At 39.1% G+C, this 15,596-nt stretch overlaps 1 protein-coding gene across 2 annotated transcripts in view; it reads right to left on the minus strand.

Moving 5' to 3' along the window:
• TTC39B (tetratricopeptide repeat domain 39B) overlaps positions 1–15,596 on the minus strand; it is a 133,474-nt gene that overhangs the window by 8,366 nt on the left and 109,512 nt on the right. For both annotated transcript variants that reach the window (XM_027105888.1, XM_027105889.1), the window contains 4 exons: positions 14,276–14,367; positions 9,480–9,606; positions 6,288–6,396; positions 2,628–2,714 (listed from right to left, as the gene is read on the minus strand). In XM_027105888.1, coding sequence (XP_026961689.1) covers positions 2,628–2,714; positions 6,288–6,396; positions 9,480–9,606; positions 14,276–14,367 — 415 coding nt within the window. The remainder of the gene's footprint in view (positions 1–2,627; positions 2,715–6,287; positions 6,397–9,479; positions 9,607–14,275; positions 14,368–15,596) is intronic.

Here is a 15,596-nt window from a genome sequence, read left to right on the forward strand (position 1 = left end):
TAAGTTCACCAAGCAAATTAGTTATAACAAATAGTTAAAGTAGAACTACTGAATCAACTTCTGGCTACATGTGGAAGTTAGTCAGATTTCGAGTGAAGCACTATTGGAATTAGTAGCAAATACTGACTCCAGGCACACTACCAAGTTCTTTTCTGTCTTTAAACAGTATTCCTCCTTTTGTATCTCTGACCAGCCTTTCATAACTGTGGCATCGTCAGAGGAGAACACCAATTATATCCTCTACCATCTTTTACTTTAGAGACACTTAACAAAGGTATGAGAAGCCAAAATACATTCATTTCCTAATAATGTGTGTGTGGCGAGGGTGGGTAGGGGGGAAGGAGGTGTTTAGTGGAGGCTGAAGTCACCTCAGCTTTACCACTTCACTCCATTCTCCAATTGTGGATTTTTTCCCTCACTCTGAAGGATAAGAGCTTAATTACTAAAAGATCCTAAGGGGGTAGGGGTATAGAATCAGGTAATCATCTTGCGTAAAACCGTGGACCTAGAAGAGATCATCATAAATTTCATGTGCAACATCTAGCAAAAGTGATGTTCAGAAAAGAAACCAGTTTTTTGTTTGGTTTTTTTTTTTTTACCCAGCAGGAAGACACACAAAGACAAGTTTGTACAAAGTACAATTGTACAAAGTACAATGTGTCTGTCGGTCTGAGCTCTTCTCCCCCACCAGTCCTGCTTAAATATCTCTCAAAGTCTATCATCTCAATATGTCATTAAAAGAGAAAGGAATGGATGGAGACAACAGCCTGATTTTCTAAACCTCTATTGCATTTTACATGCGTAGTCTGATACAAATATTACCTCTTTATTTTTTTTCCCCCACCAATGTAAAGGCAAAATAAATTTAGAGGGAAAGGGTGAAGAGCCTGCTTAAACAGAGGAAAACTCAACAGTCCCTCAGGACTTCTTGACAGTGTGGGTGCTCTGTATCCGAGGGCTTCACATCCGCAAATTCAACCAACCAGATTAGAGCTACATTTAGGACCCACGGTTGATGGAATCCACAGATGCGGAAACTGCAGATACAGAGGGTGGACTATGGAACCTGAGCATCCAAGGATTTTGGTACCCACGGTGGGTCCTGGAACCGATTCCACGCAGAAACTGAGGTACGACTGTATACAAAGCCCTTACTCCCTGGTGGTACATAATAGTCTATACTACAAAGGATAGACATTCAAACAATAGAATTTATTCTACTGCACCAAAATCCTTATCTTTGTAGTAAAACAGAAGAAGCAAGCTAGCCTGCTTTTCTGGGGGAAAATACCCTACAAATGTTTTAACTTAATAAAAAGAGGTTTTTCTTTACCTCCCAGTTTTCACATACCCACTTATTTTAAAACATATTCATTTTTCCATCTGATTTGTGAATATGTGGGGTTTAATCACAGATAATTCCCTTAATGACAGGAACAATGCTTTCTCTGCCTGTCACAATGCTATACCTAGTATGGAAAATCTAAGAGTGTTCAAAGGAACAAATTAATGAAGAGTGGCCAAATTGATTCAACAAAAATAAACACTAGTAAATTTGTTCAAAAGCCCAAATACAGTTTACTGAAGTACATTTTGTGAAATCTCATTTTTTGAAGTAAACATTTATGGAGTTTCATCTAAATTACATTTCAAAATGATGGGGCTCTATGTTGAGTTTCCACTCAAATCAAAGTAAGTATTTTTCCTTTTTGAAATTATTCCATATTAAAAAGAGTAAAAATAAAATCACCTCACACCCATTAGGATGGCTATTACCAACCAACCAACCAACAAACAAAACAAATTTTTAAAAAAATAGAAAATTACAAGCATTGGCAAGGATGTAGAGAAAATGAAACCCTGTGCATTGTTGGTAGGAATGTACAATGGTGCAGGCACTAGAGAAAAGAGGATGACAATTCCTCAAAAAATTAAAAATAGAAATGCTGTATGATCCAGCAATTGCACTTTAGGGCATATATCTAAAGGAACTGAAAGCAGGGTCTCAAAACAATATTTGCATACCCATATTCATAGAAGTATTTATTATTCACAGTTGTCAAAAGTGGAAGCAACCAAATATACATTGATGGATGAATAGATAAACAAACTGTGGTATAAACATTCAAGGGAATATTATGCAGCCTTAAAAAGGAAGGCAATTCGGACATGTGCTACAACATGGATGTACCTGGAGGACATTATGATAAGGGAAATAAGACAGCCACAAAAAGAAAAATACTGTGTGATTCCACTTACACGAAGTCTCTAGAATAGTCAAATTCATAGTAACAAAAAGTAGAATGGTGATTGCCCACAGCTGTGGGGAGGGGGAAATGGGGAGTTATTGTTTAATGGGTATGAAAAAGTTCTCAAAACTGGTTGCACAACCAAGTGAATATACTTAGCACTACTGTACCATACAGTTTAAAAAATGGTTAATATGGTAAATTTTATATTATGTGCATTTTTCTACAATTAAAAATTTTAAAGAATTGTAAAAAATGTAAGGAGGCTTATCATAATTCTATATTAGTAGAAACTATGCAGAAAATGTTAGTGATGGAACATCTAGGACACAGACAAAGAAAGTCTGAAATGTCCATATAGTCTGTACTTATACATACGTTGTTTTGGTTCTTTGTTAAATAGTACAAACTTTGAGTTCCTCCTTTGGGTCCCAGTTTCTTGAGCCTTCTCATCCACTTGTTTCCCTGGTACCCAGAAATCAAAGGGAATTATCAGTCCATGAAGATGAATACCTCAATATTTTGGCTACTCTACCTAACCTCCAGATCAAAATGAGCTGAAGTATTATAACTTTTCTGTAAAAGGGGAAGGAAAAAGAAGGGAAAGGAAACCATCATTCTGTTATTTAAAATGATGCCTTTAATATGGGAAGGTGACATACTCGCCCTTCATCAACAGATGAGCTTTTCGTACTACTGTTTTTCAAGAGTGGAGTAGAATATTCCACTCACCTGGTATCCCTGTGATCACCTGCTTGTATTTGCAAGAAGGCTAATGGGGAGGTGGGGAGGGCGGTGGTCTGTGGCCTCAGAACAGCATTGCTCTTAGTTCCATTTCATTCTTTATCTATCCAGGCTGAAACCTTGAGCTTGTTAGCAGATAAGCCCACTGATTCAGCTTTCATTCTTTTCTATTTCTTCTCCTTATTGGTGGGAATCTAAAGCTACAATTATTTTAAATATGGAAGGCAGCCTAAATGCCCAACAATTCTGAAAGAGTTGATTAAATTATGATATATTATCTCCATGGAATGCCATGAAGCTTTTGAAATTATTATAAGCGTTACTTAGCAACAGTTAAAACATTTATGATAAACTATCATATGATCCAGCAATCCCACTTCTGCATATTTATCTGAAAAACAAATACTAACTTGAAAAGATATATACACGCTCATGTTCATTGCAGCATTATTACAACAGCCAAGCATGGAAACAACCTAAGTGTCCATCAATGGATGAATGGATAAAGAAAATGTGTTTTATATATATATATATATGTATATATATAATAGAACATTCGGCCATAAGAAAGAATCAAATTTTGCCATTTGCAACAACAGGAAGGACCTTGAGGATATTATGCTAAGTGAACAAAAGTCAGACAGAGAAAGACAATCACCATATGATCTCACTTCTATGTGAAATCCAAAAAAAAAAGGAAAAAACCTCATAGATACAGGTAACAGATTGGTTGCCAGGGGCGAGGGGTTGAGGGGTGGGTGAAATATATGAAGAGGTCAAAAGGTACAAACTCCCAGTTATAAAATAAGTTAAGTCATGGAGATGTAGTATACAGCATGGTGACTGTAGTTAATACTGTATTGCATATTTGAAAGTTGCTGAGAGAGTAGATCTTAAAAGTGCTGAAGACAAGAAAAAAAATTTTGTAACGATGTACGGTGACAGATATTAACTAGACTTACTGTGGTGATCATTTTACAATGTATACAAATATCAAATCATTATGGTGTACACCTGAAATTAATATAGTGTTATATGTCAATTATATCTCAATGGGAAAAAAAAGTTTACGATATAATAAATGAAAAAAACTAGGCTAGAGTATGTCCAGGTACACTATGATTGTAACTATAAAAAGAAAGCTAGGATGGGGCTTCCCTGGCGGCATAGTGGTTAAGAATCCACCACCGTAACTAGAGAAAGCCTGAGCGCAGCAACGAAGACCCAATGCAGCCAAAAATAAAATAAATTAAAAAAAAATAAAGCTAGGATGGTATACACAGAAATTCTAAATTAATTGTGCATAGCAGGAAAAACATGGGTGACTTTTTTCACCTACATGTGTAACAGGGAAGAGCTAAAACGGACTCCCCATTGGATCTGTTTCTTTGACTTTAACCTTTGCTTTTCGTTGCTTTTGTTATTATAATCATACATAATGGCCTGCCTCAGGGAACCCTGCCCACCTGTGACTGGCTGCAAGAAAAAAGAAACTAACACATCCCCAGGCTGGTCATTCCAGGAGTTTTGCAAAACTGGTGGCCCTTTTACTTGACTTCCTCACCACCTCTCCCTCTCTGATTCTATAAAAGAAACCGGCATCCAGACCCCGATAAGATGGTTTTTCAGAGACACTAGTCTGCCATCTTCTCGGTCTGCTGGCTTTCCGAATGAAGTCATATTCCTTGCCTCAGCACCTCGTCTCTGATTCATTGGCCTGTCGTGTGGCGAGCAGAGTGAGCTTGGACTCAGTAACCCATCTATCAAATGTAATTAAGTGTTTAATTTTTTAAAAGTAATTGTAAAGAGAAATGTCATTAAACATTTCAGCCCCATACTGTGGTTGAAGTAAAAAATGATCCACTGTGTAGCACCGGGAACTCTGCTCAGTGCTCTGTGGTAACCAAAATGGGAAGGAAAACCAAAAAAGAGGGGATATATGTATATGTATAGCTGATTCACTTTGCTGTAGAGCAGCACAAACTAACACAACATTGTAAAGCAATTATACTACCCCCAAAAATTAAATAAATAAATAATCCAAATGAGGTGTTCATCCCTGGAGTCAGTCAATCATTTCATCACCCACGTGGGGAGTATACTGCATATGGAGCTGGTACTCCTTCGGTGCCCATTTTCTTCCAGCTAAGAAAAATTAGTTACCTGTTAGAATTTTTCCTGGCTATTCTTGAATTTTTATGCCCTTTACAATGTTTATCCTCCCAGCAATTTTTGCCTTACTTCTGTGATTAGAACATTCCAGAGGATAAGACCATTATCTTGGAATAATACCTAAATGATTTGGGTGTTGATAAGGAATACAACAAAAGCTATCACTTATGGTATTGTTTAGCAAAAGTTAAAGCCTCTATTTATGACAGAGAACTAGAAAATGTCAGAGCAAGAAAACCCTGGGTATCATCTGGTCCAACACCACACCCATTTTAAAAGAAATCGGAGGCCCTCCTGGGTATGGGATGAGGTATGCTTCCCAGAGCCTCACAGCTGCAGGATTGGAACTATAAGACCAGACCAGCTGCTTTTCCTCCTACTATGCCAGCTGCTTCCAGTAAATAGAGCTTCCAGTACACTGGAAAGGGACCTCCAGTACAACCCAAGTAATGAGTAAGAAAATCAAATTGTGACAAGATTTCAACTTGAAAACAAACAATTCTCTGTGTCTGTAAAAACACAGTAGTCATTAGAGAGCAAAAATGAGGCACGGAAAGAAACACAACCAACTAAACCAGTATACGTTTCCCTTGAGCTGCTCTAAAACTCAACTCTCTTCTTCATCTTTTTATTTTGTAACAGCCTTAAGATAAAACTCCCATAACATACAATTCACCCCTTTAAAGTATGCAATTCACTGGCTGTGAGTATATTACAGAGGTGTGAACCATCACCAGAATCAATTTTAAAATATTTTCATCACCCCAAAAACAAATGCCATAACCTTTAGCTTTCACACACCCCCAGTTCTCCACCCCTAGGCAACCACTCATCTGCTTTCTGTCTTTACAGACTGATCTATCCTCCATATTTTATGTAAATTATCTCTCTCACTCGGTTTTCTTTTGCAGCTGGCTTCTTTCAATGAGCCTAATGTCCCCAAGGCTCATCCATGTTGTATCAGGTATCTTTTCTCCATCTTGATTGCAATCGCCCAGACACCTCGGCTCAAGCTCTTTTGTCCTCATCGTGCACACAGATTAACACGGGCATATGTGCACTGGGAAAGGACGGGAGAGGGGCAATGGTAAAGATTTCCAGGCTCTTACGTTTCATACTTACTTTCACTTTGTAGATCTGCCTCAGCCTTTTCAACGGTCACCAACAGACTTTCAGAAAGATCTTTTCTTCTGCTCAATAGTGGAAAACCATTCCAAACATACATCATTTCCTAACGAGGAAAAATGAGAAACCATTCGCAATTATGTGAGGTTATTCAATGTTCTTTACAACAACAAAACTACATATGTGTGTTTTGCCTCAGTTGCTAGTGATCTCAAGACAACATTTAGAGATCATTTTCCTTAGCTTTCCTCATTTGGAATTTAGTGATTAAATTTCCACTTTTCTCACTTTATTTAATGCTTTTTGCCTTTTATACTGCGAAGTATTCTCCCTCTCTCTCTCTCTCTATATATATATATATGTATATACATATATATAGTATATTGTGTTTTTACTGAAAAATTAATTTACTCGTTCATTTAACAAGTATTTATTAAGCACCTACCGGTATCCAATCCTTTTGGAAGATAATGGATTACAGATACAGAAATACATATAATATTTTAAAATGATACTATGAACAATTCTATTTAATATAGATTTTTGCTGTTACTCTTAAGTAAAGGGAAACATTTTTCAATATCTGCCGATTGTTTATATAAAATGTCTCCAAGGACATCACTGAAAATGAACATAGGAAATATTTTACCTGGCTCAGGTTCTTTTATACCATTAAAAACATGTGACAGTCCGGTAATGCAATCCAATATGCAGAAAATGCATTCATTTAAAGGCCATACGGCAGAATGACAGCCCCTAAAAATGTAAACTAATGATTTCTCATTGCAAATTATACTTAATAGGCAAACAGATGAGAATTTTTTTTTTGGACCAAAAGCAAATGTGCTCTTGCTTGAAAATATTTTTCTAATCTTCCTGGTAGTGCAGTTCATATTTTGAAAGGTATGAAATAACCAGGGTAATTAGAATCTTCTTGGAAATAAATGAATGTTAAAATATTATAGAGATATTGTTTGAACAGCCTCTTACAGGGAAGCAGTAGAAATGAGGAAAATACATTGGAGTGGCAGCAGTCATCTTTACATTATGGTACTGAAAACTAAGATAACAACACCACCTTTTGTTTTACATCTAGCTTCTTATTGCTAATAGAGTAAGAGTTCAATTCAATAACTAACCGAACATTTATTTTAACTGATGATGATGTTTTTAAATTTTGCTTTTATCGAAGGAATATTTTGTCAGAAGAAGGAATGCTCATACCTGACCTTGCCATTTTATGACATATAGGATTTTGGTAAAATTCCTAGTCACCACAAATTCAGGGCAATTCTACACCCTTAGCCGTGGAGAAATAAGTGCTCTGAATTAACCTTCCTTAAGACCCTTAGTAATCAGAGCAAGCTATACATCATCAGCTCAGATATGATTACAGAGTGATCATATATTTTTTTATTAAATGTATCTATTTATCTATGCATTTATTTATTTATGGCTGCATTGGGTCTTCGTTGCTGCGGGCAGGCTTTCTCTAGTTGTGGCGAGCGGGGGGCTACTCTTCATTGCGGTGCGCGGGCTTCTCAGTGCGGTGGCTTCTCTTGTTGTGGAGCACAGGCTCTAGGTGCACAGGCTTCAGTAGTTCTGGCTCACGGGCTCTAGGCCTGCGGGCTTCAGTAGTTATGGTGCACGGGCTTAGTTGCTCCACAGCATATGGGATCTTCCCGGAACAGGGCTCGAACCCGTGTCCTCTGCATTGGCAGGCAGATTCTTAATGACTGCGCCACCAGGGAAGTCCCCAGAGTGGTCATATTTTTATCTCATTCCATCACAGGCACAGAGCAACCCAGTCGGAGGGTGGTGTTCTCTGAGACTAAGTTGGGAAAACCTCAGTCAAGGTACTAGGTGCAGGCTAGCTCCCAAATGATGCCTGTGAGGGGCTGCAGTTTTCTTTCTCACAGAATATTTAAAGAGCTTCTATATCAATGATAAAATTATAAAAAACCGATGAAAATAGGGAAGTATACGGACAACAATTCACAGAACAAGAAATAAAAATGAACAAGCATGTGAAAAGATGCTCAACTGCACATTTAAACAGTAAAACACTGTTGGTAGGAATTTAAATTGGTACAGCCTTTCTGGAGGGCAAACTGGCAATGTCAAAGTATTAAATGCATATGCCCTTCAACTCAGAATTCCATTTCTAGACATCTCTCCAAGACAATTTTATGCCCATGTACAAAAAGATATGAAAGAATATTAATTGTAGCTTGTTTGTAGTAGTAAAAACTGGAAACTACATAACTGTTAAAGGGGGATAACTGAATAAACTCTGGAATCAAAAAAAGAAAATCATGAACCCCCAAAGGAGGATAGCAGGTGTCAGCTCGCACTAAACAGCTCTCCTGTGTTATGTGACTACCTACGCAGAACTAAAGCCCCAAAGAGTCATCATAATTTGATGTATTCAGTACTTTAAAAAAAGTCTTCATTAAGACAATTTAAGTTGAAATTATGCTTTTCACAAAGTCTAGCCTAAATGGCATACCGATCAAGAATGTGAGCTCTAGTGCTGGGCTAGAGCACAGCAGCCACCAGCCACTTATGGCTCTGGAGCAATGCGACTGGTTCAAACTTAGTTCAAACTAAGCATAGAACACACACCAGATTTCAATGGATGAGTACAATATGAAAGAATGAGGAATCTCATTAATAAGTTTTTAGAGATTACATGCTCAAATGACAAAATGTTGCATAAACTGGGTTAAACCAATACTCTTAAAATGATTATCATGTGTCCTTTTATTTTTCAATGTTTTACCTTTTGATTTTTAATGTGGCTACTAGAAAAGGTACAGTTACATATGTGGCTTGCATTATAATTCAACTCAATTTCGATTAAGTCAACTCACCCTGTCTCTGCCTGAATTTCCTTACTTGTCAAATGAGGCTACAAAGAGAAACTCCCCTCATAGAGTTACTATAAGAATTAAATGATATATTTTATAAATAGCCTTTATCAAAATTCCTAGAACATACCAATCAGTCAAAAAACATCGGCTATACTTTTTATTATTCATTAATAATTTATTTATAAATGTTCACCTTACAAACACAATGTTTTTTAATTGAGCAAACTTCACAACAAAAGTTAGATGTTCTCCCTGCCACTGTGAATAGACAATTTATTTCTAGGATGCAACCAGTAAATAAAATAAAGGCAGATACCAGGGCAGGCAAGACGAGCTTCACGGGTGCGGGCAACGAGGGAGAGTAACGTCGAGCCTTCCTCACAGCAAACTTCTCCGTGGGGATCGATTTCCCAGCAATTCTCTGCTTCAAACCATCCACCTGTCTGTGAAAAGCCCCAGCGAAAGGTCATTAAGAACACATACATTATTTACACCTGTCCTTGTCACGCTGTGCTCCCCAGACCAGTAGCATCAGCATCACCTGGAAACCTGTTGGAAATGCAAATTTGCAGGCTCCACCCCAGACCTATTAAATCAGCAGCTCTAGAGCTGGGGCCCAGCAATCTGGATTTCAGTGAGTCCTCCAGAGGATTCTGATGCACGCACAAGTTTGAGAACAACTGATTGACGCGTATTTCTTTCTAGTTAACTTAGCAAGTGTCTTAGCCTATCAAACAGAGTCAAGGAAATCTAGATATAAAATTGGCAATTTCCATAAGTAAGCAGGAAAAAGTCCAAAGTATTTACATTGTGGATACTTCTGAGAGAGGCAATAGCGTATACTGGTACATCTCCTATTCCTTTCTGCAAGTATGACACAGATCTGTAAAGTAATGTGGCTCAAAAGATAGCCGTCAATTCACGTATAATTTGAGAAAATGTTTCCAAAGCATAGGTGATTTTGAAAATAATCAACTAAGAACATATACCACGTTTACAACCTTTCTCTCAAAATTCTAAGAAATTCCAATTATAAAATTCACAAGCACATAAAATTGAGAATAGGATGATGAGACTACATGTCCCTAGGGCACTTTCTTATACATAACTTTGCGAATGCACCAAACACGTTGCCAAGAAGAAATTTAGGGAAATATCCAGCTATACTGAAAGAAAAAGATGCAATAAGAGGAAAAAACATTCCAGGATGAAGACACGCTTGTGTTACATTCTTTCTGGGCACAATTTGGGAATATGGATTTTTTTAATTGAGGTGTAATAGACATATGACATTATGTTATTTTCAGGTGTACAAAGGGCTATGGCTTTTAAACCAGAATGCCCATCATTACTGTGAATTAACATCAGTGGGAGAGGCAGTGGAAATGTGAGGTGGGAGTTGAGGCAAGGGGTCAGAAGCATGCAGTGGACATGAAACCTTGTCATTTAAGGATCACAGAGTCTGTATGAAGAGAACATTCATTTTGGGGACTCTCCCCTCATTATCCCAACAAATTAGATGCTATCACACATGCAGCAGACCTCAAGCTTTCTCCTGAAAATAAGATTTGTTACATATTTCAAAGAAATTATTTTGATATGGAGAAAATTTACTTTGACGTACAGGAAGTGTGGACGTAAAAGATCCCAATGGACCTTAATATTCCATTCCATTTGTTGCTTGTGTGAAATGAGGCAATACATTCTACCAGTAAGAGGTGGCATTAATCTACACGGCTTCCACTAATGTTGATTCTATTAGTATACATGGTCCTATTGCTAAAAAGAGCTTCTCTAAAAGCATGAAAAAGTAGTCCTGGTCATACCTTCAAATTTGTTCTGACAAATTTGTCAGAGGGTTCAGCCAGGCCATTATTTCTCATAATGTGGTCACACACTATAGTATTCCACTCAAAAGTGTTTGTCACTGGGCTTCCCTGGTGGCGCAGTGGTTAAGCATCTGCCTGCCAATGCGGGGGACACGGGTTCGAACCCTGGTCCAGGAAGATCCCACATGCCGCGGAGCAACTAAGCCCGTGCGCCACAACTACTGAGCCTGCGCTCTAGAGCCCGTGAGCCACAACTACTGAGCCCATGTGCCACAACTACTGAAGCCCGTGCGCCTAGAACTCGTGCTCCGCAACAAGAGAAGCCACCGCAATGAGAAGCCCGCGCACCGCAACGAAGAGTAGCCCCCGCTCGCCGCAACTAGAGAAAGCCCGTGAGCAGCAACAAAGACCCAACACAGCCATAAATAAATATTTTTTAAAAAGTATTTGTCATCAATTATGTTTGAAGAACACAGTTGGGCTTCTCCGTTCCTTAACTTCCTCATCTCCAGCGGTCACCTCCTCCTTTCCACCACAGCCACCCACCCCTACAGTCACCACTTCATCACCTGTGGCTTTTCGACCTCAAAGTACAAATTCAAGCACACCACCCTTTGAACACCACTCTCCTCATTCTACCTTGGCTGTTCTACTAAGACTTTCAGTCCTCTTGCCTTTCAACTTTCTCCCAGCTCAGCAGTCTCTTTCTTTCCCCGTCCCTCCATCCTCCTGCTTAGACGGCCAGGCAGGCAATCTTTACTGCATACTCCCTTGCTAATGCCTAGTCGTTGCACTCATCCGTATGAAGCTCAGTATCCATCCTCCCTGCACCAGCACTGAGAACAAGTTGGTATCACTGTAAATTCATCAACACCAACCTCGAACGAGCCCTGTCACTGCCTGCCGTTCCCCCTCCTGTGTTTCTCTCATCACCTCACTGTCCCACCCTCTGCAGCAATGATTTCCAATATTCTTCATCCTCTTCACACCTCCATCCCACTCCTTTCTCTTTCACTCTCAACAGACAGCCCTGCCTGCTACTTCATAAAGAAAAACAGAAGCTGTGAGGGAGGAAGCCCTCCATCTCACACTACCACCCACGAGCTTGCATGCCTCCGCACCTGTTCTGGACTTCTTCCCTCCCATACAATAGAGGACCTGGTCCTCCCTCTAGATAAAGCCAGTCCTGCCATCAGTGCTTTGTATTCTATCTCCTCTTGCATTCTCAAGAGCCTTGCAAATATCAGTTATCCCATTTCTCGCTTATACCATTTCTCGCTTACATGTCTAACTTCTCTTTCTCCAAAGGAGCCTTCCCAGTGGTTTTTGAGAATGCTCAGATCTCTCGCATTAAGATATTCTTTGATAATACATCTCCCTCCAACTCTCTCTCTGTCTCTTCCACTTCATAGTCAAAGTTATCCAGGGATGTTATTTATGCTCAACTCTCTTCATTTCTTTGTATCTCATTCACTCTTTAGCCAATCTCAGTCTGGTTTCCACCTCTGTTCTATTAACTTACCAACTCCCACTCGGGATACCAATGAGCTCTGTGTCCCCAAAACACATTTTATCTTATTTTTTTTTTAAGCCTACAGCACACGGTAGTCCCAGGCGCTCTCCCATCCAGGTACAAACCAGCACCGAGCCTGCTTAGCTTCCAAAATCAGACAAGATTGGGCGCACTCAGGGTGCACTCTGTGTTCTATGAGACATATTTTGAGCAATCCTGGACGTTCATTTTCCTTAAACCTATATATAAAATGTAGCATCACGTCCTGACCAATATCAGCTTTGTCTTAGATCTTTTAATGTGCAGTGCTCCTTCCTGCAAGAGCATCCTCTCATATGCTGTTCCTGAAACAGCATCCTCTCAAATGCTGTTCCCTTGGTCTGAAACTGTTATCACTACAACTCCCCACTGCCCCAGCAGCTCCCAAGCCACCTTCAGACCTCATCTCAACTATCATTCCCTCTGTGCTCTTATCCATACCTCTCCTCCCACCGGGGAATGGAGGGACAGTGGGTAGTGTTGGCGATGCAAGTGTTATAGGTTTCTGCCTTGCTAACTGGTAGTGCCAGTCACTGAGAGAGGAAAGAACACCAGGTTTGCTAGGGAAGACTGGATGTGGTGAGTTTTAAATGCTTTGACATATCTAAGTGAAGATGGTAAACGGGAGCTAGATATATGGGTCTGGAGCTCAGTCACAAGGTGTGTACTAGGGATTTCAATTTGGCTTGAATCAGGTTTCCTAAGGTTGAGGTTCTAAGACTGACCTTTGAAATCAAAAGCATCAATTTTTAATAGATGGAAGTAGGATGAGCTTACAAAGATACCAAGAAGGAATGGTGAGACAAGCAGGAGGAGAAAAATCAGTCATGTGTTATAATTTTGCATTTACTGGGTGATTATTTCACTGATATCTAGTTCCACTACAAGATTATGAACTGCACAAGGACAGGATCCATGCCTGTTAATTCAGCACTTAACACAGTAGTCTTCATACAGTAGGTGCTCAACATAAAGGTTACAGATGAATGGATGGATGGATGGATGGATGGATGGATGGATGGACACTGGTCTAAACAAAGTTAAACAGATTACTTCACAGCAGAGCTTCTCAGAATCTTTGGCACACTAATGAAAACTAAGGGTATATTATATTGTGTTATATTCTTAAGTTTTTCTGATCACAAAATACCTTTGATTTATAACAGTAAACATCTTTAGCTAACAATACCATTTTAGGAAACTGTGTTCAAAATGCAGTAGCAAAGCCCCAATTACAAAACAAAAAAACGTGTTCTCAAGATTCCCAATTACACTGGCACATCTGCAAAGTCTTGCTAAAAGGATGACATTTTGACCCTTAGTTAAATATATATATATATATATATATATATATATATATATATATTTTTTTTTTTTTTTTTTTTTTTACGGTACGCGGGCCTCTCACTGCTGTGGCTTTTCCCGTTGCGGAGCACAGGCTCTGGACTCGCAGGCTCAGCGGCCATGGCTTACGGGCCCAGCCGCTCCGCAGCATGTGGGATCTTTCCGGACCGGGGCACGAACCCATGTCCCCTGCATCGGCAGGTGGACTCTCAACCACTGCGCCACCAGGGAAGCCCTAAATATATTTTTTAAGAGTTTCTGTATCAAATCAGATAAATTTAAGAAATATGAAGGTGAAGCATGGAAGAGCACTAAGGGAAAAAGAAAGTATTTGTGTGTTCCTCTATTCATTCAGGATCTTTGTTATAGAAATAGTGTCTTGCTTACCTAAATAAAGTTACCACATCCTCTTTAGTTGCTACTACATCTTCCTCTGGAAGCATACTCAAAATTGCAGCTTTTAAGAACACATATGTTGCCTTGAGGAAAAGAAAAACAGCTAGTCAGAAAGCATCCTAGGTACATGACATTGCTATCTTGCAAATCAGGAAAGACCTACAAATCTTCCAGATATAATATTTAAGAGGTATCAAATATATTAAAAAAAAGGAAATGAAGTCTTATATCACCTGTTCCAAATGAGATCAAAACTTTTCACCTAATTTTGGCCATTTTCCTATTATACAACTGTAACGTTCATGGATGAGAAAATGGACAAAATGAAAAAGAGATCATTATCTCATTCCTCCCAACTTTTCACAAATGGATCAGAATTTTTCTAGAACTCTTTTTAATTAATTAATTAATTTATTTGCGGTACGTGGGCCTCTCACTGTTGTGGCCTCTCCCGTTGGGGAGCACAGGCTCCGGACGCGCAGGCTCAGTGGCCATGGCTCACGGGCCCAGCCGCTTTGCGGCACGTGGGATCTTCCCGGACCGGGGCACGAACCCGTGTCCCCTGCATCGGCAGGCGGACTCTCAACCACTGCGCCACCAGGGAAGCCCTGTATTTTATTTATTTTATAGCTAGCAGTTTGTACCTCTTAATCTCCTTCCCCTAACTTGCCACACCTGTTGGAATGGCTATCATCAAAAAGACAACAAATAATAAACGTTGATGAGATTGTGGAGAAAAGGGAACCCTAGTATACTGTTGGTAGGAATGTAAATTGGTACAGCCACTATGGAAAACAGAATGAAGTTCTTCAAAAAATTAAAAGAGAACTGATATGATCCAGCATTTCCATTCCTGGGTATATATCCAAAGAAAAACGAAAACACTAATTCAAAAAGATATGTACATCATAACGTTAATAGCAGCATTATTTACAAAAGCCAAGACATGGAAGCAACCTAAGTGTGCAGCAACGGATGAATGGATAAAGAATTAATTTTGATTATTATGAAAAGCCTTGTTATCAGGGTATCAAAAAGTCTACAAACAATTATCAATACTTGATATCTAATACTTTTTATATATAAGTACAGTTCATCCTCACAGATAAAGCCTCTTTGTTGAAAAAGACTATTTGGATGGCTTTTAAAGCACGTAGTGCTGAGGACAGTGGTTACAAACAGCAGGTACTTAATGTCCACTTCGTCCTTTGACGGATCTCTAAGTTGAGAAAACAGTGTCAATGTCATACTACGGAACAAACAGTCCTAAATGAAAATCATCCTGTACACTTATGAGCGAACAGATGACATT

This window comes from Aethalodelphis obliquidens, unplaced genomic scaffold (assembly GCF_003676395.1).
Source record: "Aethalodelphis obliquidens isolate GAN/ISIS:26980383/991018 unplaced genomic scaffold, ASM367639v1 scaffold7, whole genome shotgun sequence".
In the NCBI taxonomy this organism is placed as follows: domain Eukaryota; kingdom Metazoa; phylum Chordata; class Mammalia; order Artiodactyla; family Delphinidae; genus Aethalodelphis; species Aethalodelphis obliquidens.